The following is a 26,165-nucleotide window of genomic DNA, read 5'->3' as shown; positions in this document are numbered from 1 at the left end:
AAAGTGTTAATATAGAAAGTATTGTATAAATATATGCACGTTTTTTTATTTTAAGGCACATTTTATAAAAAAAAATGACCTTATATGCCCAGTGATAAGCTGCAGGCGATACACACATAACCCCAGGGTTACCCTGGAGGTGTCCCAACTGTAACAGTGAGTGACTGCATGTGCAAACACTAGGAATACTCATACAAAGGTAAATAAACTGCTTTTAAAAAAAAAAATACTTTTTTTTCTTACAGTAGAAGCAGTTTATAGGTATTCCCGCAATAATTGACGCTTACAAAAGTCTTTTATATATAATTATTCAGTAAAAAGCTTTTAAAAAAGCTTTATTAATTGTTTTACTTTATTACTGAAACAATGTCAGTAATATTAAAAAATTTGATTTTTATTTACAAAAAAACAATTATTATTTATTGTAATATAATCCCAGTCAATCTCGAATAGTCTAAACCTTTGCAGGCTCATTCCATAAAAGTTTTTTTTTTTAATATAAAAATATCAAAAACGCATTCATCCTTGGCATGCTCTAGGTCTGATCTAGGATAGAGCCCCGGCTGCACTCACTTCTGCGGCCACCATCCTTATTGCAGAGTGACAGGGTATGACATCATAACCTGATGCTTCACCACCATGAGAACAGCATGTTACTTGACACAATAAAATGTTTTTAAAAAAATTTAAAAAGTAAAGAAAAAAAATCTGTACCCCTAAGTAGAAATAATAAAAGAATAATAAATAATTTAATAAAAACAATAAACAGAAATGTATTGTACAGGGTAAAACAAAAAAAAACAATATGTAGAGAGAAATTAGGGTTAAGGTAATAAACAAATACTTCCTGTACTTAAGGGGTTAATAGGACATTCTAAGTAAGAATGTTAAGTTAGAGGGGGGTGAATGTGGGATGGAGAGGCAGGTTAGCCATTCATACTTCTTAACACTCCTGTCTCTCTGTGTCAAAGGAGTATATGACTATAATAAATACATATTTTTAGTTGTTTATTGTCTAAAATTCTAGCTGATAACTTCATATCATCCTATAGTATACCATTACTCTTATAGCGTACCATAACTTCTATAGCGTACCATTTCTCCTATAGTATACTAATCCTCCTATAGTATAACCATTACTTCTATAGCATACATTTTTCTTATAGCATACCATTACTCCTATAACATACCGCTACTCCTATAGTATATCATTACTCCTATTGTATACCGTTACTCCTATAGTGTACCATTACTCCTATAGTGTACTATTAATCCTATAGTGTGCCATTAATCCTATATTGTACCATTACTCCTATAATGTACCATTACTCCTACAGCACAACATCACTTTTATAGTATACCATTACTTCTATAGCATATCATTACCCCTATAGCATACCATTACTCTTATATTATACCATTACTCCTATAGCGTGTCACTACTCCTATAGCATGCCACTAGTCCTATAGAATATCATTACTCCTATAGTATCCCATTACTCATATATTATACCATTACTCCTATAGTATCTCATTACTCATATATTATCCCATTACTCCTATAGTATCCCATTACTCATATATTATACCATTACTCATATAGTATCCCATTACTCATATATTATCCCATTACTCCTATAGTATCCCATTACTCATATATTATCCCATTACTCATATAGTATCCCATTACTCATATAGTATCCCATTACTCATATATTATCCCATTACTCATATAGTATCCCATTACTCATATAGTATCCCATTACTCATATATTATACCATTACTGCTATAGTATCCCATTACTCATATATTATCCCATTACTCATATAGTACAGGAGAAGGCAGCCACAAATAAAATAAATCTATATTATGGAAATATTACTAGTCATAACCAGGAAAGTTTAGCTATTTCTGAGAATTACAAAAAACATTTACTAAGTATGCATTTGTCAGGAATCACCAGGCATTTTGTAAAATAGTTGTAATTTTGAAGGACATGTTAATAGATAACATATTGTGTGAGGACATTGACCTTTTACTTCAGGGTTAAAAGAAAACAAGACTCCTAAGATAAGAGTATTCTACGCTATGGATATATCAGCCCCGTTCCTGAATCTGGTGCATCTCCCATACTATTATTCAACGTTAGTGAACTTTCTTTCTCCCAATGGTTGTATGTTTGAGACCTTGTGGGTTATGTACTCAGTCAATCTGGGGCAAAGTTAAAAAAAAAAATTCACACGATAGTAACACATGGAATGGACTAAATCCACCGGTACATTCCCCCGATATCGAAAATACTACTTTTCAACTCTGCACCAGAATCGTTTTACACATAAGCCTATTACCAGTATATTTAATATTTAACCAGCAGTATATGTAACACTAGACGTTACACAGAGCAAGTAGAGGGCCAGCGTTCCTGTCTTTGCCCAGATATTTAGAAAGATGTTTAGACTTTAGATGTGTAAAGGGCATACATGGGCACTCTCTGGGTTTTGCCTGGAGACTCTGGGTGAAGCTCTTCTTCTCCGGGACACCATAGAGAGACTCTGGATGGCGGGAGCCACTCCTCCCTCACTTCCCCTCCACCCATGGAGTTTTCCTGCATGTGGGACTAGATTCGCATGCAACCTGAGCGTGAACGACCACCGGTGTCAGTGGGATCGCTTCCCAAATCCTTAATCGGGATGGCTCCAGGCAAAGGGTTTTCTAGACTCAGAGAAGCCACCTTGTTGCATCTTCTACATTCTTTTGTTTGTAACGGATATTCTTATAAGACGCACATTGACGCTGAGATGTCTCTTAGTTTCTTGCAGGAAACTGTCAAGCGATGGGATTCCACAAATGCCTCCCTGTGATTTTAAGCCACAAGAGTATCAGGTAAGATACAAAACTCAATGGCTTTCCAAAAACGGCACTTATAATGGAAACTCTCAAAATACCAATGGCTGACTTAAAATAAACCCATGTGCACCAAGAAACTCTATATATACCTCGGCTTTGTCCTATCTTGCCAAAGTCATAAACTAAGCTTGTTTGATAGGCCTCAACACCATCTGCAGTGAAAGTACGTGTGAATGGGTGTTCACCATTGTCATTATTATAACATGTAAAGAAGGATTTACGTGTAAATTACATCTTAAGACATTGTTTTATTTTTGTATATTCCCAGTCACTTCCATATGAACGTGTTCTAGATATACGGAAAAATTTACTGTCTCCGGCATTAGTCACGTATTATAAGAAGCCCATCCTCTTACATCAAGGTCACATGCAATGGGTGTTTGACTCCGATGGCCGTCGCTACCTTGACCTCTTCGCAGGAATCGTTACCGTCAGTGTCGGTCATTGCCACCCGTAAGTATTTTATGATGTCACTGCCCGCTGCGTACAGAATAAGTCCACCAAATAAAAAAGGTGCCAAATATGTCATAATATGACCCCTTTTTTACTCAGAAATCTTAGAATAACCTTTTTTAATTTGAAAATGTGTAAATATGGTTTGTCATCAAGAAAGGGCTGGTATGTGCTGACATTCATCTGAGGATTATGGGAATTGTAGTAGTTGATAACCAATGTACAAGCGGTTTTCCTAACCAAGTTTTCCACAATTAACACTAAACCTTAGAAGGATTGTAAGCTGGTTTGAGCAAATTTGAACAAATTGTTGAGTTATATACGACTTGTTATGCCCTGTTTATCCATTGTACAGCGCTGCAGAATATGATGGCGCTATATAAAACAATAATATGATATTTTTTTTAGGAAGGTGACAGAAGCAGCTCAGAAACAGCTTGGCTGTCTCTGGCACACAACCAACATCTACCTACATCCCCCAATCCATGAATATGCAGAGAAGCTGACCAGTCTTCTCCCTGGGAACCTTAAGGTTATTATAAATGTTTATTATGTTCTGGAGTCCGCCTTATCTTGTCTCGCCGTAGTCTCTTAAAGCGTCTCGCAGTTCTGCTAGAAAATGATACATGCTGTATTTAAGTTTCCATCGTGGATCAGACTCCGAAGACTTGTGTCTTAGCAGACACTCGAATCCAGGACACATAAAATCTGTTATTACATTACAATGGAGGTCCTAGAACTCGGTAAATCTTTGACCCATCAAGGTTTAGCAAGGGTGGCAACTGTCATCTAGAATACTTATAGAGTAGAAGATTTGAGAGCTTCTGCCATAACCTTTATTGTATCTACATTTGTATTCTACGCTTACCATTATAGTGGCTCTTTATAATTACCCCCCAACGTGCCTATATTTGTAGTATCGCTGGACAAAATAGCAATAAATGGAGAAAAATCACTGACCTGTGCTTAGAAATTCTGTACAGAACAGCTGCCATCCTTGGTAACCTTATAAATATCATTTAAAGAGAGTGTATAGGGACAGCAGTGGCTTCAACAAATAAAGCTGTAACTTTGGAATATTTTTTAGGTGCTCTACTTGACCAACAGTGGCTCGGAAGCAAATGATCTGGCATTGATGATGGCGAGAATACACACTGGCAATTTTGATATAATTGGCCTCAGGTAAACACATGGAAAAATACCCAGGTAAACTTAGCAACGGCTGGTGCAACGCATCGAACAGCACTTTTAATAGTACTGATTCACCGGCGCTGATCCACAAGGTAACATGGCGGCTGTCAGAATTCAGTAATCTTGCCTGAGCTTTTGCCATTTTCCTTCGTTGCTCTCAAGACTGTTTTTTCATTTGCAAGTCTCTTAGCATTCAACATAAAAATTAAGTGATTCTCCTATATTTTAACAGATTTGATTTTTTTCTCAAGATTAGGAGATCTCTTTATAACTTTATAAAACCTTGGCCCATTCTCTTTCCTCCTCTTCCTTGGTTCGTTCCCTTCCTCCCAACCCATCCATTTCCCTCCTCTCTTTGACCCAATACTTCCTCTGACCCGTTCTTCCTATCGATGTAGCTTACTTTACACAGAATTTGTAGCAATTAATATCTGCTCTCTTTTGCAGAACTGGTTACCACGGTGCAAGTCCATACACTCTTGGAGTGACGTCGTTATCGGCTTATAAAGGGGCATTCCCCAATGGCTTTGGCTGCCACGCGGTAATATTCACCGACTATGAATTGCTACCGAAAAGCCGCCAGGAGGGGGGAACACATGCTCTATAACTCCTATTGCGTAACATCTATTAACCTAAACAGATATGTCCAAATACAGACTTTCAGGACCATACACAAGCTGGTCAGCAGTCAAGACAACATTTAACTATGCACAGTTATTAATTACATACAAATAATGGAAAACACATTTTGCGTTGGGCATCATTTCTTAATTTATGCTAAACTCTGAACGAAAGAAGAATGAAAATGTCATTGAACGATACGATTGGTGTTTGTTTTTATATGTATCCCTGCCGTTCTTGGAGTCTTTATCAGTTCTGTCTCTGTGGTTGCCTTCTAGACAATGTGTCCTGATGTTTTTCGTGGTATATGGGGAGGAAGCCATTGTAAAGATTCCCCGGTGCAGACCATAAGGAAATGCAGTTGTTCTCCTGGTAAGTCTAAAATTCTTAACAGCACGGTAAAGAATACACTCTTGAAAATGAGACGGGTGAGATCCTAACTATCATAAATATACATTTTTATATGCTTTGAACTTTGGCCACTTATTTTGGAGTTATTCTGCACATATATTATGCAGACTGATTTTTTTACATATCCACAATGATTGAATCTGTTGAGCGTTATAAAAAAAACCCCATTCTGGCACAAAGTCTGAAAGAAAACTACTGAATGTCCCAATTAGCTGGCACATTCTGTTGGTTGCTATGGTGATAAGACCACATTTCAGACACATACACATCAAAGGTAACACAGACTCTTGTGGGGAACGTGGTTTGGACGTCTTGGGTAGAGTTGTTCACAAGTGCATGTGAGGATTTCCAGAATTACATTTTGCAAGTTTCAGGTGAGAGTATGTGAGTTGAATAGATGTTTTTCCCACCCCATATGTGGTGGAGCAAGTGGTAATAACATTTGCCCTGGGAGTATATAGATCCCTAGTTTACACCACCCAACCACATGCTCAATGGGATGGAAGGCTTAAAGTGAATTAAAAAAAAGGCTATGGATAAATGCCACTTCTTCCCACCCCCTCCTTTTCGGAGAGGCATGAACCTGATCCTGTGTCGTTCTCCCTCCATCCTTGCCCTGCGCATATATATATATATATATATATATATATATATACACACAGTGTATCCTTTGACAGGCAGGGTGTTTCAGGATTGTTATTGCTCACTGTGACAAACCTCAGATTCACACACGGTGGCAGACAGACCGGGCTTGGATCTCAGCAGACATGTTTCTGTCCGTGGTGCGCAGCGCTGACAGGTATATCTCTGGGTGTATTGATGTTCACACCTTGGGTGAGAGTGATCAATGCAGTCCGAGATAATTGCCACACAGCTGAAATCAGTTCAGGAGGTAACGATGTTATTCCACAAAGGAGTGATTGCACCGTGGTATGTTAACCCTTCATGACTATATCTATAACATATCATTTAGTATATAAAAAATATTACTAAAGGAATAAAAAATTAAAAGCACACATTTTTGTACATTTATACTTTAATCATTTTTTATAATTTTCTCATATAATGCTAGGAATAATCTGCCTGGCTAAGCAGCGTTTTTATTAAATATGCGTCTCACAATTTTGCACATTACTTGAAATTTGTTGTCAAACTTTCCAAAGATTCATCATGTATTTTCCATATGATTAGGGGTTTCAAATCTACCTCCATTATCCCGCATAGTTCCATGTTAGGCTCCTCTGACACTGATTGCTATTAAGAACTTGTACAATAGTCACTAGGTGCTACATATGGTCCTAACGTGTACATATATCTCATACTGGCGTGTATGCATGCTTCTCACAGCCTTTTATTGGCGCCATTTTCTGAAAGGTCCATTTGGTAACGCTGCTTATTCTGTTTCTCGGAAAATGTAAAGTTCACTCACATACAGTACATTCTTTTTTGGTCCTACTTTATCGGTTAGGAATCCAGACACCATACAGGACCCATGGGCAGAAGTATGCATGAGTATAAGGCCTCTCAGTCTGACTCTGATGTCATCTCTTGCTGTCACAAGTTTCCTTTTAGAAGAATTAAACCCCTATTTCAATGACGTAACTTATCGCTCAAAAATATTTGTGCTTGGATAAGGAGCTGGTTGAAAGATAAATTACAGAGGGTGATTCTAAACGGCATGATTTCCAGCTGGAGTGCCTCAAGGTTCTGTCCTTGGGCCGATTCTTTTTAAGCTATTTATCAATGATTTGGACGGAGGTACTGGAAGCAATGTCTCAGTTTTTGCAGATGACACAATAGGATGTGAGGTAATAAAGTCTGAGCGGGGTGTCATTTCATGTTATATAATTGAATGTGTTTTTCTCCAGGTTTCTGTGAAGCTAAAGACAAATACATCACCCAACTAAAGGAAACCCTGAGTACCAGCACACCAAAGAGAGTAGCAGCTTTTATTGCCGAACCAATCCAGGTAACTTTAAAAGCCATTACCCTCTTTTAGAGGGCCCAGGACCTTATTGCCTGTGCGGCCCAGGGGGCTCTATGTTTTTGAGAAGAGAAATATTGGTGTCTTTTATTTGTGAAAATTCAAGCAAGTTGGGGGTAGGCAGATGCAGAAGGACACCAATGCCCTTGACAAGGCTTGTGAAAGTCATTGGAGCCTTTGGGAGGCATATGGTAAATAGACAGTTTGCCTTCTTTTATTGTATGGTTGTCATAAGCTGGTTTTGGTATTGATCATCTTCTTTCTCGTGGTAATGATTAATACAGAGAAGGAAGGTAAGCACTCATACAGCTATCATGAAAATCTGACAGTTCCAAGCGGGCCTGGACTGACCATATGGACAGTGGCTGTTAGGACCACATATTTTCCGATATCGCCACTCCATCGGGTCCCCATGTATCTAGCCTATGGCTCCATGTACATTATTTGGCAGCCACTTGCCTTAAAATGCCAGGGCCACCAAGTGATCCCTAGCACGGCCTTCAAGACAAGAACCAAGTAAGGTTTGACGTCCTAGAGCAGATGGACCAAACGGCTCTTATGTGCCATCAAATTCTTTATGTTGTTGTATCATCAGTCACTGAAAAGACCCCATGGGCTTAGAACTTGTGTATGATGTCAGTGATCATGGTTAAACTAAAAAATGCTATGAGTCTATAAGTTGTCTCTTTAGTTATGATCTATTCTCTTTTTAGGGTGTTGGAGGAGCTGTTCAATACCCCAAAGGCTACTTAAAAGAAGCATATGAGCTCATCCGAGAGAGAGGAGGATTATGCATTGCAGATGAAGTAAGTGCTGTGTGTAGTATGTTCGTTGTTCGCAATCATAAAGCAGAGTGTATAAAGGGATTAGGTGAAAAGTTCCTTTCTTAACTCGAGTTTTCAGTACTGTCTTTTGGTTAATGGATGTAATCCTATCTGCCATGATGAGGAACCCCAGGTGTGATTAGCAAGAAGTTACAACGTGGCCGGGTGACCAGGCTGAGGCCGTACAGTCACATTTTGATATTATGGATGAAATCTGTATAACTATGCGAAGTTCCAGAATGCTTTCTGACCCTTTTCTTTAATCTGTCTTTATATGCATAAAATTGTGATGACCCAAAAGCCCAAGCGGATGGCAATGGTAATAATGTAAGTGACAGATCACAGAAGACATAAAAACCATCACGGTTGTATTTCTAGGTTCAAACTGGTTTTGGGAGAACGGGAAGTCATTTTTGGGGATTTCAGACACATGATGTCATGCCAGATATCGTAACAATGGCAAAAGGAATTGGCAACGGTTTTCCAATGGGAGCAGTAGTAACAACTCCAGGTAAGTAAGAAAATGTGCCTAACATACGTATTCATTTTATTTTCTAGACATCGAGGGACCTCTGTTGGTATTCCATGGAAGTGAAACAAGTTTTTCCATTACAAATGTGTTCAATATTTACAAAACCACAGATCTGTGGCACTCACACTTTGAAAGGGTAGCAGGCATGGATACTAAACCAAAGACTTGAAATCAATAACTTATAAATGTATATTAAACTATATGGCTGCCAAGTAAAGGTATCGGTAAAACAAGAAGACTTCCATCAAAAAATCTTGTCTTAGATTCAGGATAGTTTTATCCCATGCATGTTTAAATTCCCTCACGCTATTCGTCTCTACCACCTCTGCTGGGAGACATTTATAGTTATCTACCACCCTTGATGCGTCTCCCGCGGAGACCATGCGTCTTTTTGTTTTTACCGTAGGATCACCTTTTAGAAGACCTGCATGATTATTCCTCTTCATTAAGTTATATTTCCCTATTGTGGGGACAGGGATCAGGCGGCCTTTGTCGACGTTTAATCTGAATGCCTCGGACACAGTTACAGCGATTGCCGGATGTTACTGAACTGTTTTCCTTCCCGCTTTCAGAAATTGCAAAATCAATTGCCAAGTCCCAGCACTTTAACACGTTTGGAGGGAATCCCGTCGCTTCCAGCGTGGGCTCGGCCGTACTCGACGTAAGGATACGGTGCATACCAATAGACATGGTCTATAAAATGTCTAAATAGAATTCCAGCCAATAATTAGATGAGTATCTCCTGATACATACCAAAGATCATGTGAACCCCCCCCCCCCGACACTCCATAGAAAAAGGTGAATAGATTAATGGAGCATGAGCCAAACCGAGTATCACACCGGAAAGGATGCTATGGGTAATTGCTAGCTTGGCTTAGCTTACAAAGGGTGAGTAATAAATGTTTCTATACAAACAAAAAAAAAAGAGGTCCATGCTGGGCAGTTTCCTCAAGCAAAACTCAAGAGTAATCAACACATTCTCAGGAGAAAACGTCATTGACTATCACTCACAGCCATGGAACTGATTCACTAAGACTATAAATGGCACAAGTTCATTGCAGGTTCTCTTTGTTGAGCTTTAAAGAGCCTACAATGGCTCCGTCTAGTCTACCGTAAGACTTCGGTTGGCCCCTGGCATCACCAGATCTTCAACATGTCTGTCCTGCACAAGGTTTTTAAGACCCCTCACTCAACCAGGTCTGGTGGGATACAACGTTGCCTAAAGTCTGGTAGCCTCTTTTCTTAAACTACTTTTAAGCATGACTTATCCGGAACGTAAATTCTATCGTTTAATCTAATTGTGGAAATTCCTTTCTTCAATCCTCAAAAGTGACATTTTGTCCACCAAGGACACCAAGAATATTTCCCTGTAGCTCACTTATTTTCAGATATACAAGTGTTCGAGTGGTGGGACTCATAAAACCACGTTATTTCATATTTTCACAAAAAGTTTATTTTTTAAACCTATTTTTCCATTCAGGTCATTGAAGAAGATGGTTTACAAAATAACTGCGAGGTTGTCGGAACTTATTTCCTCAAACAGCTGGAAAAACTTAGGGATAGGTTCGAAATCGTTGGAGATGTTCGTGGCAAGGGACTCATGATTGGAATAGAAATGGTGAAGGATAAGGTAAGGAGGGAATAATGCATAACATTCTACTTCTCTGTGCAGAAGACACCAATCGCCTTACGTATAGGATAAGGTTTGAGATAATGAGAAATAACATGATTTGGGCTATAGGTTCTCAGTTGCGATCCTGCCAACGATGACTTGTGGGTTATTCTGGCAGTTTAACCCCTTCTTTACAAAGGTTATAGCGTTCCCTAAAGCTTTTTTGTTGTTGCATTTTTACCATATGCATGTTCAACCATGATTCCACTTTTTTTCATTTTTAGTGTAACCACCCAAACTACATATTGCTTTATTCCAAGTACAGATAGGTCTTTTTATACATGTATAGAGTCTTATAAACTGTGCATCACATCACTTAATGGTACAGATGGGATTTTTTTCCCAATATAAAACAAATCATATTTATGTTTTTAAAAGATGGCTCTGACTCCATTCTGTGTTTGTATATGTATAATATACATGTTTTCCAGCCCAAATGACAACGATTATACATAAACAGATACACATCCATGCTCACCCACATGAGCTTTCTTTCACTGTTTGCAGGGTCACCTTGCGTTTGGTCTATTGGTGTAAACGTCAGGCTCTTTAGATTAGACAATGCAAGGAACATTCCTTCACTTCCCCAATATTTTACTAACGGACACTTGTTCTTTGTACATTTAATTAAGAAAGCCCTTCAGCCTCTCCCTGCAGAAGAAATGAACCTCATCTGGGAAGACTGCAGAGATATGGGGGTTCTCCTCGGAAAGGGTGGACTATACAGTCAGGTACGGAAGTATCTTCATGACCCCGTGAGATATGATCAGTGATTAAAACACTCATTCTGTCACACTTCTTACACCTACATCATTCTCCTACATACACGGTCATTCATATTTGTTCATTCAGAGAACTTAATCATTTCGCTATCGGACATTTACTTCATCTATCTCCCTGCCCACTTAAGTAGTGCCCTCCCCATCTTGTTTAATTAGGGGTTAGGTAAAAAGAAAGTGATTTTGGTGCAAAGTGGTCAACATAGACGATGTGCACCTTCTGGTCGGGGACCAAATCAGCAACCTAAATATACATTTCTAGCTTCGTAAACAGAATGCTAATCGCGCGCCCTAAACGTGTTTCCTAAAACCACTTGTTCAAATGCTTAATTTGTGAAAAAACATTCGATCGCTTTTCCTTCTTTGTGTTGTTAGACATTCCGTGTCAAGCCACCGATGTGTATCACAAAGGAAGACGTGGACTTTGGCGTAGCCGTTTTCCAGACAGCGTTAGCCAAACACGTGGAAAGATCGTCAACGTGAAGCCACCGGAGAGATTCCTATTTTGTTTCGTTGTTAGAAACCGAGCTGCTGAAAACACGAAGATGCCTTTAGAACCGTGACGACCAAGTTATGCTTTATTACAGTCGTACAGGGGGGAAAAAAAAGGTTGGAAAAAAAATCCATTGTCATAAAAAAAAAAAAAAATTACCCAAAATTACAAACGGACTTTTGTATCAGAATGAGGTAGGGGAGTAAGTGCGTCCCGGTCTGTATTTTGTAGACCAACTCAACTGGCTTTCTAGGTTAGACGGTTTGTAAATAGGATTAGGCCGCTGAACCCAAAGGGTCTTCCAATCTGATCCTTAGCACCATCAGTAGACAGAAGATAACCAGAGAACCAGATTTCTTCCCTTAAATGAGATTTTTCAGGCAGTGAGATAGGTGCAGATGCATCATTGCAATATTTTGGAGATGCTCTAGCAGAAATGAGCACAGACGACAAGAGTAGTCATTTTACATAATTTAATAAATTATCTACAAATTCAGCAGATGCAATAGGACGGTATAGTTATGGTTCCGGAACAGAAACATTAGAGGAGACAAACTTCAACACGCAGTACACTATTGTTGCATTATTATTTAGTGCAGGTTCTTTTCGGCACTTTAAAAAAGAAAAAACATTTTTGACCCCGTTCGTCAGGTTAAAGAAGTCGTCAGGCTAACGCAGCGCCAAAGATGCCTTGGTTTAATCTCAAACTTTTCGGAAGCTTTCTCAGTTTCCATGGAAACAACCGATCGGTGACAAACAACAATTAAACATTGCCGGAAAACTCAGCCGAATTATGTCTGGGAAGGGTTTGGGCATTTAGGTGTAGCAGAAGTTATTATCAGGTAAATACAGCAGAGTAGGCAAAATACCCTTAACTAATCGCACAGTAAGGGTTTTTTTTGGTTATTTTACGTTTCTATAACTACGCCTCAAAAAACACAAAAGCGTTTCCCTATGGTTTTTTTATTTATTTATTTTAAAGGAAATAGCAGAATACTACCACTCCACCCCAAAAAAAATGTAGTCCGACACTAAAATTGGTGTGGGTTTCCCCTATAAATGACGGAGATAGAGATTAAAAAGCCTTCATGTTTGTCACGGAATATTAACCCCTTAATGACAAAGCCCGTACATGTACAGGCTCAAAATGCATTGTTTACAATGGGTTTAGGGGCCGCCCATTGTCCTTAATGGGTTAATATACACAGCTATCATTTTGTCACCACACTGACCAAGTATTCAGATCAGGTGTTTATTGCAATCATATAAAACAGCCGTAAACAAAGCAATAACACACGCACAACGCAGGCACAGAACCGCGAAAGCAAGCAACAAGAAAACGGGTGAGCAAAATGAAGAAATGTTACTTAACCAGAACTTTCCTGGCATTCAACTAGGCTTTGCCAGATGCGGAGAATTTTGTGTTTTAATGCTGCAGCTATCCTGAATGGTACGTTAGAAGCAGTTCTACGGCCCATCATTTCTGCCAAAGCGGTGGAAGACTTCATGTGGATAAATAAACAGGAAAACGAAGCAACAAGCAGTTACGGCAACAGCATATATAAAAATATATAATACATATATAATGAATCTGTGAACGCCTTTGCATTAAGGGGGGAGTGATTTAAATAGGGCACTCAGCTGGTCCTTTGTCCCTCTTCAGCAAGAAGTCTCATAGGACGCTATATATATATATATATATATATATATATATATATATATATATATATATATATATATATATATATATATATATATATATATATATATATATATATATATCACTATATCCTAAAGCCAACACAACCTTGTTTCCACCAATCTGATTAAAGGAGAACTATCATAAACATTAGAAGCAATGTATATATGTATACAAGCAACACAAAAAAAAACAAAAACAAAAAAAGAACGATGTACCCCAGAGCATACATTGCGGAAATGGTGGGGAGACACTCGGATGGTCATTCTATCACTACCGGTATGGTGACGGTACCCGGTCTGTATTAAATTGCATCAAAGCAGAACTGTTAGGTTTGCTCCAGTGTTTTCGGCATTGGCAGTCGCAATTTATCAATATAAGAATTGAAAAGCCATTACCTACCATTAGAGGGGGCAGTTAAATTTTTTTTGCTTTCCCTAGCAGAACATCATAAAGTTATGAAGCCATTGGTGGATAAAAGAAAAACCTCACATGGCGCGAGTCTAATAAAACAAGAGATCAAACGTCTGTAACCGAAAGTTGGAAACAAAACAAGTTAAATAACGAGGCATTTCATTCACATTGGGGTTTATTCACTGGAGTTTGTGTTTTTCCGCTTCACGATACATGACGAAGCGCCAGACCCGGTGAGCTTCCATTACATGAAGCGCTTGGCAGGACCTGTACAATGCACAACGTACGAAAATTTCCTCAAAGACACCGGACTGACTGAATTATGCATTAAGCAGGGCATTATGCGTTATTCCATGCTGCAGGAAAGGCTTCCCAGGGTCGGCCCTTCATTACGCACCAGTTAGGGGAGCTTAAGCACTACTCCCACTTTAGTGAATAATAACTGTGTGGAGTATGATTCCTCCAGCTAAATAAATTAGACACAATAAATGATTTACTATCCACATTTACACTAGTTTTGTCACGAAAAGGGGGAAAAAAATCAGCTATTAAAAGACACTTGAAGTAAGAGCACGCAGACGCGCTTTCTGGGTGACGGGGGGCGTCTGTCCCCACCATCTATATATTGGAAAGCCGGCGGCAAAGAGCAAACACGAAGAGTTATATCTCCAGGTTGTATTTGTGGAATAATCTCCACGAGCGATCTGTGCAATATGTTCTTTTTAATAATCGGACGTCAGCACCAAGGTTCGCACGCGGCGCCCGTTGCTCTGCGGAGAGCGTACGGTTAGCAGCGGTTTAACGCTCCGGAGAGGTCTTTGGCCGGTTCCCTCGACAGTTATCGGTTTTTTCTTTTCTCCTTTTTGGTTTTGCTGCTGTTGGCGGAGCTGTTTATTGCCAATGAATGTCCCGATGTTTTCAGATGGTTAAAGAGTTTATTCCGAGTTGAAAATTCGGATGCACAAGTGTTACAGCGCAAGGGAGCATCGTTCTGTAATAAAACATGTTTGCAGAAAGCATGAAAGGTAATCCAACAGAAGCAAACCGGCAGCAATGTGAAGTACAACATACAGACAAAAGAAGAGTTCAAAATACCTCCGCTTTATCGTCCGGTTCTGCCACCTGTTTTGATGCTTTTTTCGCATTTTTGGTTTTCTTTCCCGTCACTTTTGGCACTCTACAAAAAAAAATACCAACTGAAAAGGGGAAAAATGGGTGGTCAAAGGGCACATTGAATTGACGCCAGTGCATTTTACTGCATGTAAATCGGTGCAGGCATTCTTTAGTTATTGATGGAGATACAGAACAAGACTTCTGAATTATTTAACCCCTCCCTAGCCGCGACTACTGAACGCAGGAAGCATACCCCAGTATAATCAACGCACCATGAATGGGAATAGCGGCAGCCAATCACTACATACATTAGCAGAACATCATACATACGATTGCCGTCACTCCAATGTAAGCGCTACTAAGCATGTGAAGAACATATGCTGCCTGCTTATCCAGTCTGTTTTCAGGACACCCAGAGGAGGAGCGAAACGAGATAGAAATCTAGTGTTATAAAACTCCAATAAACTAAAGAATGCTTGCATCAATGTGCATGCACAAACGGACCCGCCATGCATTACAAATAAATATATGTTGGAGAGTAGACTGTTAATTTATAGCCACTCACGCTTTCTCCTCGGTAGCTTGCGGTTCTGCCTCGTTGGGGTTAGACGACGCTGTGGGTTCTGGAAGGACGGTTTCCTCGTCCACCGCGGGAGAGCTAGATGTCAGTTTCTCCAGATCCTCCTGGACTTCGGCATTCGGATCTCGAGGAGTCTCTTTCTCCAAGCTTTCATCAAGCACCTACCAACAAGAATCACAACGTTCTGAATTACGCAGATTTAATTCCCCACAAAAGGCTATCATTTCCATGTGTCGCCGAGCAGTGAGGCTCTTATCTGATCAATCTCAAATAGTATTTTATATGTGAATAAAAATAATAATAATAATAAACACTACCGTATATATGAAGAATACCAAACATTCAAACTATAGGTTTTTTTATTATTATTTATAAATACGTACATAAATAAGACATATATAGTATACAGTACATTATGTTTATAAAAGAATCCTTATTTCAGCTATATGTTCGTTATAACTTAATTCCTATTATGATTTTAATCTATATGGAATTTAATTTACTAAGTTATACATTCATTAGTATTCATTCACACCTACATTAAGTTACCATTCATCTCAAATTTAATAACTTAGGTATCGTCGGAGATTTTCTGTGTTATTTATTTATTCCTATACTTTTTTCTCTGGAATCTGCAAAGGTCATCCATGGAGACCTTATATCCAAATATTTCTTATATTTAGCTTTGCTTGCACAATAGCCCTGCATTTTACATTAAAAACTGGATTTGTCCAAATAGCTCTTCCCCAGATATTCTTCCAAGTTTCTTCCAATTTCTCGCTATAAATTAACTTACAGGCTAATAGTAATTGGACTATCAAATTTTTTTGTACTTTATTTAATTTAGAAAGCTCTATATGAAAGATAAATATTTGAGGCGATATTTCAATATATCGTTAATTACTTTAAAAAGAGTGGCTATTTTTTTCCCTACCTCTTCACACTCCCACCACATGTAGTAAATAGTACCCTCTTCCTTTTCACATCTCCAGCAAATACTAGATACGTTTTTGTTGTATTTTGAAATCTGTAAAACTATAGGTTTTGACCCAAACTCCCTTTAACTTTTTTACAACCAATAATCCCCCCCCCACCACCACCACCACCCCCCCCCAACAGTTCGCCACATACATACCTTTGGAGATTTTTGCTTTTTTCTCTTTTTTTGTTTTTTGGAAAGCCTAAAGAGAGAAAAAAAAAACAAAACAAAAAATTATACACTATAACTGAACAAAAAACCATACTAAAAGGTGCTAAAAATACAGGACATCAAATCTGTATGGGTTTTTTTTGCTAGAATAGATGCTAACAGCAGATAAGCACCATCCAAGCCCTCCGATCTACTCAGTTTTCATGCCGTAAAGACTGTAAACGACCGTATGCGGCCCGTATCCTTTACTCAGGGGATCCCTATGCCGTAATGCATGTTAATAGCTATGGTTTCCTCCAGATGGTTAGTCCACATATATACTCTCTGCAAATAAATACACTTCAGAAGATTATTACTTGTCCTGACTTCAGCCCAGGTTGATGCCTACATTTTTCTACATGCCCAGTTAACCCGAAAAAGCTACAGGTCAAAAAAATTCCTGTACCATTCCACCAGTTTCCATGGCGATTGTTCCACATTCGGAACTTTGGCCCAGAACAGCTCTTTCTGAATGTGTCCTAATACCTCTAAGGACCACAGACCTCTTTTTTTTGGGGGGGGGGGGGGTTATGTTGTAGTAAAAAAAATTTACTTTGGCTTTTGCGTCTCCTCCACTTCTTCCTCATCAGATAAGCCTTCTTCATCTTGGACACCATTTTCCTCAGCTACAGGAGTATTGAACTCTTCCTCCTCCTCCTCCAGTTGCTGCCGTAACAAAGCTACCATTTCCCGATGCTTCTTGGACTTCTCATGGTTTCGCATTCTATTTGAGAGAACGGGGGGGGGGGGGGGGGGAATCATTTAATTGCAAAGCCGAACCTAAAATCTTAAAACAAAATAAGTAACAATGAAATATTTTATATAGCTATAGTAAGGGTGATGGCATCTATAACAAAAGTCGTGGTTTAGGGACTTTCCAGTATTACTACTTTTGTCCAAATCCAAAGCTTTCTTTTAAATAAACCGCATGATATTTGTGTTTGCACATGCTACGGTATATTTTGCTTATAACAGTATAAAAGTATCACATCTGAACTCTTCATGCACCCCACTAGCTCTGTAAGCATGAACGGGACTTTATTACCACCACAACAGGGTTGGAAACAATGTACGGAATACTAAAAATGCAGAAATTATTAAAATACAGAACTTGGGGTCCTGACAGTTGAGTTTAAGAGCCGGCATGTGATATATCCAGAGATCAGGATAAAGCACGACTATTGGGGTTCCAGCAGGAACTTCAGCAATTTGTCCAGCCTCAGCAAATGGTCCCGTTTCTCCTGTATTCTTTTCATCATACAGATAACTCAGACCCTCGCTTCTTGAAAGTTTCAAACGCCTTCGCTCACAATGCATGTGCCCTAAAATTGAATTACGCCATAGCCTGATAAGAGTATGAATAATAATTAATAGCACTCACGCTTTCTCTGTCTGGCACACTTTATCACACGCAGGACAGTACAGGTCATCATAAAAGTCATCTTCTTCAGCTTCGTTGCCACCTGTTTTGAGAAGTCACACGGTGGACATTAGTTTTTTTTACCACGTGCTCTCTCTCACCAACTTCTCCAGCTCCCCTTTCCCCATCTCTGAAATGCTCTCACCTTAATTTCTACTCATTCCCTTTCCTCCCAACAACCTCGCCTAACCAGAGACCTTAGCTCTCAAACTTCAGAAATTCTCAACCAACTTACTCCCTCTCCTCTTATCTCACGTCCTAACCTTGCTACCTCCCTCTAACTCCATCCTCACATCTGCTCTCGAGGATGTAGCCCCAACTACGACTTGCTCTCCAAGAGGCCTATGTTTCCAACACCGGCAGATGACATTAGCCCGACACCTACGACGTTGCCTAATTTCCCAAAAATTGAACTTATCATACCTACCTCCAATGCTAACATTCCATCAACAGCTACCCTCAATGTCAATGGCACCATCACATGTTACATATACATTATAATCAGAGGGTATCAGAGCACACACACAAAAAGTGCATCAGGTGACGCTTGTATCCAGTACATAAACGTTCTAACCTTCTTTTGGAGCTTTCATTACGTCCTCCTCGTAGTCATCTGATTGGTCCCCAAACTGCTTGTCGTACTGAGCTTCCATCTGCTGCAGCTCTTTCTCCAGGTCAGACATGGCCATCCAGCTTTGCTCCTTATACTGCTCTGCCAGCCTTCCACACAAACACAAAGTCATTTACTTGCTATAAGCGGCCGAAAACAGCAAGATCATCAGTTTATAAATTTACAAAACGTAACAGATCTGCAATGTACATCACGTAAATAATACTATCAGTTGCTTGATTTTTGGTAGGTACCATGGCTGCATATGTTTGGTGGAGTTGCCCTTTGCTGACCACTACATGGACCACAGTATTTTGGGCAATTCGGTCCCTGTTTACAGCACAGCTACCCTTTCTTCCGGAAGTGGCAATATTACATGTGTTTCCTAATAATCCTCGAACTTCGAAAGCTCTCTATTCACATCTTCTTTGACACTAAACTCCCAATAGCTAAAAAATGGAAGTCCCCACACATCCCATCTATGTCTGCTGTTAAATAACTTGTAGAGCATCATAAGGGCACGTAGGAAACGTCACGCAAACTAATCAAAGGGTTATGGTGGCAATGTGAAAGCCTAACTCATTTCTATGTTCTCTTTTTGTTGTTTATACGCTATTACTTCAGGTATCTATCTCAAACACAGCGACACTCTTCACTTATATGTCATACTGCTTGTATGTTCATTGCAATAAGTTAGAAAAAACAAATGTATGGTTCGTACAATATTGAGAACGAACAAGGGGCTCCTTCCATCTAAAACAAATCACAATGCCATGGTATACAGCAGAAAGAAGCAGGACTAGGCAATCATCATACATGTTCCGCCAACACATACTTAGCCTGCTGTAACTTCTGTTGTCTGCGAAGTTCTTCCACCTTCTTGGCTTTCTCTGCGTTCTGCTCTTCCACCAGTTTCCGATGGGCTTGCACACGCTTGTCTCTCTTCCTGATGAAGGCCACCAGCTGGCGGACAAGTTCATTTCTTTCCTTGCGTGCTTTTTCACGGGTTTTCTTATTCTCCTTCTCCATAGCTCGCTTTTCCCATCGGTTAGATGCCTGCCTGGTGTCGTACTCTTCTTTCCACGCAAAGTTCTTTGAAGTACAGAAGCTCTGCCAGTAAGCGTAGAAGGGATGGACCACCTGTAAGAAGGACAAAAGAGGAAAACAAAAACCTGTGTTAAAAGGTGCCGTTCTGCTTGCAAAAAAGTCATCATTCTCATATTTTAGGCAACTTAAGCTTCCCTGCATGATTTTCATTGCTGGTACTCACTAAAGGGAGAGTAATACATTATGAAGGCCCAGCCCCATGGGTCTTCTGCTGTAGGAATGACCCTGTATAATGTATAGTTAAAACAGTGAGGTGTCTTCAAAGTCTCCTCACCCATTAAGTTATGCATTATACAGGGCCAGCTGAATTCTTATGAAAAGTTTTTTTTTTTCCCAGGAGTGCCTGTCCTTCATGATGAAGAGTGAAGTGAGAGAGTTCAGACCACAACTCTCCCTTTGTGAAGGGAATAAACCCCAAGGAGTATCTATCTACACCTCGCTTCCTGCAATGACCAGCTGACAGGCGGCAGATGCATGCATATAATATAACCGCACATACTGTACATCCCAATCATCTAGAGACCTTTGCTACCTTTGTTAAGATACCTTCTATCGATCTTTGGAAAGCTGCATCACCACTGCAGGAGCCAGTTAGTCAGCGACCAGATCATTGCCTGCGGGCAAACAGTGCCTTCTACCCCGGGAAGGTAGCAGCTATCTTCTAAAGTAAAAGTTGGTTTTGCAATGCTTAGGAGGCAGTGCAAGAAGAACTTCTTTAACTCTTTAAAAGAAGTCAGTTATAAAGTCTATGGGAGGGGTGTCCAACCTGTGGCCTTTCAGCTGCTGTAGGACTACATCTCCCATGATGCTCATTCAGCATTATGGAGTATAGGAGATGTAGTCCTGCAGCAGCCGGAGGGCCACAGGTTGGACACAATTGGTCATGGGGCAGTGTCAAAATAAAATAAGATACTTTGTTTCTGTGGCAGTTTCTATTTGCTTCTACTACGCATGACGAGCTTTCCATGAAAAAGAATTTATGCAAATAATGTTATCATTTTGGAGAAGAGAAAACGAGAGGAAATAAAATGATGTAGTTTACGTAAACGTATGCAGCACTCATACAATCCATATATTAAAAGCGATACACTGGGTCGTTTAGAGTACCGTGTCATAGTTGCTCTGCAAGTCTCCAAAAGATGGGTATTCCTCGGAAGTGCCGTCAACTTTACTCTCCATTTCTTCTTTCACAATCAGTTCAAAGACGTGTCTGTACACAGCGTAAAACCCCTGTAACACAATTACAATCGTTACATGTATTTCTAGAAGAAAATATATATACATATATTGACATTCTACCACGCTAAAAACCGCACTCCAAAAAAAACGAGCCTTGCCCTTAATATAGCCTAACAGGGAAAAGAAAAAATGTCGGTGCGCTAAGCTAGTCTCAGGCTCAAATAATACAAATGTATAATATGAGGCCTACCAAACAGTGTGAGCATGCTGCAAATACAGTGTGCTGGCTGCACAATGTATACAAAAAACAAAATACTGTCTGCGCTTCTCACCCTAATAAAGTTGGCAACAAATATATAAACATAATATAAATGAGAGGTTTTGGTTATATGAATTGGCCAAAGCATAATTAAGCTCACCCGCCACGTCAAGGCATATAGCCTAACCAGTTACTTTTCCGTTGTATCAGTTATTATACTGGGGATACCCATATAATTCCGCATCGCCGCAGGAAGTGAACCCACTCAAGAACAAGGAGCATCGCAGCCCACCTTCCACCGGCTCTTCACACGTGAACATGCAAGGAAGGGCACTAGGGGTTTTTTTTGCACCCTTGTGGAGTTTCTCTCCTGCCCAATGTTCAGAACCAATGCCCTAAAGGGGTAGCGACGCCAATCATTTTCCCCTTTTACCTTTTTCGGTGTGATTTACCGTGAAATGCTGTTCAGTAGGTGCCCGTCTAGCGTTGGTTTAATACACAGAGAACGTGTGCACGCTCTCCCACCACATTTCCCATTTATAGATGGGCAAAGTAATGAATAATTACAATAACGCTAAACGCGAAACATAATGCACTACAATGAAAGTATAAGAAGAAAAGCCAGCTGTTACCTTCTCATCATCCCCATAGCCCGAGTAGCAGGTGACGGTGAAGTACTGCACCAGATCCAGGCTGTCATCCTGGTACTCCCCATCCACCCCTCCTTTTAGCAGGGCATCCCTGTGGTTATCATACCTGCGCAGACACACATCAGTGATACTCTACACAGAAATATTCCCAACACACTGATGTAAGTAAGATGCCAGTGACAAAGAACAGATTTAATTTTAGTTGGGCAAAAACTAAGATATTTTTTTAAGAAACGATGGCACTTATCATGACGATCGCTACAAAATAACACGAATACGCAGCCAAGCTCAGCCGGGTGCATAAGTGTCACCTATAGGCATGCAAAGAACGATTAAAGCGGGTAAACCATTTAAGGGTTTTAAGCGTGTGGCATTGAGAATATCAGTAGCATAAAAATTCGTTTCAGACTTAGGGGGTTAAAACGCCGCGCCACTGATTCAGCTCCACGCTGAGAAATACAACCATTTAAAACGAGGTAGGACTTGCCGGAACTGGGGGACTTTGCCGTAGTGGTCGGGCTGTATATGGCCATATAGTGTGACGGAATCGCCAATATTTACGCCTTAAATTAGTGCCTTTAAATTGCATTTTCTGGATTGCTTGCTTTTTTGTGGTTAAATGGAGGTGACACATATTATTCCAATAGTGTGACACTTTCCCTTCTTTTAAACCATTCTCTCCCCCATACTGGATCGTCCATTATATATTCAATGAAGTATCGTCACCCTGTCCATGGAACCGTTTATGACTAATTCACGGGGTTGTTTTAGGAGAGTAATTGCATCCGCGCAGACGGATCTGTCAGAGCGTTCCTCAATCCATCTGTTCTTATGTGAAAAGATCTCAGAACCGAGAACTGCAAGTCTCGGAGAACACAGACTAATTAGATCTATCCCAAACGAACCAACAAGGTAACAGCTGGTACCCACCAGGCTCTTTCTTGGGGGTCACTGATTACATCATAGGCTGCTTGGATTAACTTAAACTGCTCGGCGGCTTCTTCTGAATTATCCAGGTTCTTATCTGTAAAATAAATACCATGAAGCCACATTATTAAGGAAACCAACCATAGCAGCGCACAGAAAACACATGTATTTGGTAACAGATTAGTATTCTTGTGCTCTCCAGTATCTCAGCAGCGACCGACAACTCCAGCCTTTATGTAGTAACGCGCTCCACGTGCCACCGGCCTGATTTTCCCCGGGTTCACTTTAAATCATAGTTTACTTGGTATTATATCCAGGCGAGGGCATGCAATCATTGCACAGTATTACACACGGCACCTATGCTAACAACCTGAAATAATATTATAATTTTATTTATATAGAGACAATTATATCAATATCATGATTATTCATAATATATTCAAGGGGTCTGACAAAACTAGAATGGCCGTTAGGTAGACATGGCCCTGCTCGCAAGCTTACAAAGAACGGCACATCCCAAGGAAGCCATGAATTGGTATTCCAACGTTCATTGAATGACATCATAATTCTTTACCGGTTACCTGGTTATACGGTTCTTTTACAGAAATAAATATTTATCATTAAAATATTAAACTGTACGGTTAAAGACCATCCTGGGCCTCGTATAATCTTGGAATCCTTACTGATCTTTACTGACCCATCAGGAAGTATTCAATAAAGTGGGGTTCTGCAGAAAGTAAAGCTTCTCCTGCGCGAGGGGCAAAGCTGACCCTGTATAATGTATAACTCGGCGGGTGGAAGCGACTCACTCATTTAACAGCGTATAATACAAGGCAGGCCAGGCTCTTCCCGCAGAGGAGGATCACTTGGGTTGGACCTTAACGTATAGCGAAGCCAAAGAGTAATAATAATCAATATAAACTACTCTATATAAAAAGAATGATGTATCCATCTGGCGCTTAGTAAGTGAAAATACATCTTATTTCTAACGGTGCTGTTATGGAAAGTAATCCAGAGTTAATTGGCAATCAGTTTCCATAACGGTCGGTAATAAAAAGATGGCACACTCTGCAAGCTGTTCAGAAGAATAGATCCGGCAGCCGGCAGAGGAGTCCGCCATTATTTTCATCATTTGGTTATGACATTGATTTTGGTTCCAGGGGCAGTTAACATGGATGTCCCCCACGTTTACATGCCCTGCAATTCCATTTCATATACTCTTGGTTTGTACCGGGACATGAAACATACCTGGAAACATGTATTATAACATACATGTTTATGTACAATATAAACAGATAGCCCGGCACAGGCAGCATATACAGCACCCACAGGACATGGTTACATTAATGGAGCCTACAAGATGGTTATGTCAATTTATATCCCTGCTACTCCAGGTGAGTGGGACTACAACCCCCATGATGCTCTGGCAGATCCGTCCATAAAGGTAATCAAGTGGCTGGTTTTGTATTGGAAAGCCCAGTGCATAAAGACCCCGAATTATATTGTTCTTGTTACCCCCAAAGCTCGGCTGACAGCTCTTTATCACCAATATTAAACATTAGAATTAACGTTAACTAGTACACCTATGAATTAGTATGACGTGAGCGGAAGCCACAGCTGGCCGAGCACAATGGGAGTCGCAGAGGTGCATGCACACGCATAAAGACTCAATCCGGCCCTACGTCTCACCCGGGTGCCATTTCAGGGCCAGCTTCCTGTAGGCCTTCTTGAGGTCCTCATCGGTGCAGTCCCTGCGGACCCCGAGCACTTCGTAATGACACTTCATCGCAGATCCCCAGAAGCCGGTATCACCCACCACACGTGCGACTCGGAGCCGGAAGTGCCGTCAGGAGGCGAGCTCGGAGTGACGTAGCTCCCCCACCTGCCCACACTGACTCATGGTTGCCTAGGAAACTACAGCGCGTTCCAGCACCGACTTCGGCCTCATGTAACTGGCACAACATTTCCCAGAGCGCACCGCGAGCCACTTCCGCTGTCGTGCAGGGCAGACGACGCGCGTAGCTGCTGTATGAAATCGTTGTGGGGCTTGCTTTACGGTTGTTACTGGAAGAGGCAGTAACTAGTAAGTGTCAGGTTGGTGAATGCGCGATGAGGAGTTTAACTCCGTCCGTATTAAGCGTTACACGTTTTTTGGAGCCATTGCTATTCTGGGAGCTTTTCTAGTTGCCGTGTGATATAATAGATGTTGTGGAATATTGTTTTACTATGTATTCGTTTCGGAACATTGTGACATTTTTAGCACTGTAGCGTGTCTCGGTCTTCTTAAAGGGGCAGTTCCATATATATATATATATATATATATATATATATATATATATATATATAATTATATTACCTCATAAGCATGGGGGATACATGGGCCAGCATCAAACACACCCCATGCAGGCAGAGACGCTGTAGGGCGGGAGCGGCAAATACATGGTTAATCCCTCTATGCATGTGTGAGGGTGATAATGTAAATGTATTGGGACACTAAGTTATCACATCCATTAAATGGCATATGACGGCTGGAGTGACCCTTTCAAATGTCTGCTACGGTAATACAGCTTTTACACACTCTGTTCCTATGACAAACTTCAGATAACCATTGTCTCTCCAAGCAGAACCAAATAAAGTTGGTTCAATGTCCCAGGTCCCCCACCCCAGTGCTTGGCATGTGGCATGCACTTCACTATACAGATGTCGCAGTGCACTGATATGATGATGATGATGAGAATATTAATAATAATACCGTATTTGCTCGATTATAAGACGACCGTGGTTATAAGACGACCCCCCAAAATCTGAATATTAATTTAGGAAAAAAAACATCAAAAAGCCTGAATATAAGATGACCCTATAGGAAAAAAAGTTTTACCAGTAAATGTTAATTCATGTAAACTATTACATTTTTTAATAAAAGCTATGATTGAGTAAAATATTTTTTTGTTTTTATTTCCTTGTATTTTTCAATCTGCCCCCAGGCTTGCCACTCCAATATGGCACTGTGGCCCATGATATACCTTTTAACCCTCTATATGCCACTGTGCCCCATGATATGCCTTTTAACCCCCTATGTGCCACTCTGCCTCCAGAAATGCCTTATACCCCTATATGCCACTCTGGCATTTAGGGGGTTAAAAGGCATAT

At 40.2% G+C, this 26,165-nt stretch overlaps 2 protein-coding genes across 2 annotated transcripts; one reads left to right on the top strand and one right to left on the bottom strand.

Moving 5' to 3' along the window:
* Window positions 1-2,848: 2,848 nt before the first annotated feature.
* LOC149283761 (alanine--glyoxylate aminotransferase 2, mitochondrial-like) lies at window positions 2,849-11,858 on the top strand. Its single transcript, XM_089497274.1, has 13 exons — window positions 2,849-2,884; window positions 3,177-3,361; window positions 3,770-3,893; window positions 4,449-4,543; window positions 5,000-5,093; window positions 5,452-5,545; window positions 7,453-7,553; window positions 8,282-8,374; window positions 8,771-8,903; window positions 9,497-9,585; window positions 10,405-10,554; window positions 11,229-11,327; window positions 11,751-11,858. The coding sequence occupies exons 1-13, from the start codon at window positions 2,849-2,851 to the stop codon at window positions 11,856-11,858; spliced, it is 1,401 nt and encodes a 466-aa protein (XP_089353400.1).
* A 2,302-nt stretch (window positions 11,859-14,160) lies between these two features.
* On the bottom strand, window positions 14,161-24,801 carry LOC149283760 (dnaJ homolog subfamily C member 21-like). The gene is made up of 11 exons (XM_089497281.1): window positions 24,705-24,801; window positions 23,019-23,112; window positions 22,071-22,194; window positions 21,108-21,230; window positions 19,729-20,033; window positions 18,858-19,003; window positions 18,245-18,326; window positions 17,417-17,587; window positions 16,810-16,855; window positions 15,660-15,835; window positions 14,161-14,248 (listed from the first exon to the last, which is right to left on the bottom strand). The coding sequence occupies exons 1-11, from the start codon at window positions 24,799-24,801 to the stop codon at window positions 14,161-14,163; spliced, it is 1,452 nt and encodes a 483-aa protein (XP_089353407.1).
* Window positions 24,802-26,165: the final 1,364 nt, after the last annotated feature.

Source organism: Sceloporus occidentalis, unplaced genomic scaffold (assembly GCF_023333645.1).
Source record: "Sceloporus occidentalis isolate IW3139 unplaced genomic scaffold, rSceOcc1.0.p SCAF_101, whole genome shotgun sequence".
Classification (NCBI taxonomy): Eukaryota; Metazoa; Chordata; class Lepidosauria; order Squamata; family Phrynosomatidae; genus Sceloporus; species Sceloporus occidentalis.
Note: the sequence above shows the minus strand (reverse complement) of the source record. Positions and strands in the feature narration are given on the sequence as shown.

What these genes read in the sequence shown, in the direction of transcription:
- LOC149283761 (XM_089497274.1), top strand. Translation starts at nt 2,849, where the DNA reads ATGCCTCCCTGTGATTTTAAGCCACAAGAGTATCAG. An exon ending in TTATTGCCGAACCAATCCAG is followed by an intron (nt 7,554 to 8,281) that starts GTAACTTTAAAA and finishes TTCTCTTTTTAG; the next exon opens with GGTGTTGGAGGAGCTGTTCA. An exon ending in AGGGTGGACTATACAGTCAG is followed by an intron (nt 11,328 to 11,750) that starts GTACGGAAGTAT and finishes TTGTGTTGTTAG; the next exon opens with ACATTCCGTGTCAAGCCACC.
- LOC149283760 (XM_089497281.1), bottom strand. Translation starts at nt 24,801, where the DNA reads ATGAAGTGTCATTACGAAGTGCTCGGGGTCCGCAGGGACTGCACCGAT. An exon ending in GGCCCTGAAATGGCACCCGG is followed by an intron (nt 23,113 to 24,704) that starts GTGAGACGTAGG and finishes TTTATTTTACAG; the next exon opens with ATAAGAACCTGGATAATTCA. An exon ending in GCTATGGGGATGATGAGAAG is followed by an intron (nt 21,231 to 22,070) that starts GTAACAGCTGGC and finishes ATTGTGTTACAG; the next exon opens with GGGTTTTACGCTGTGTACAG.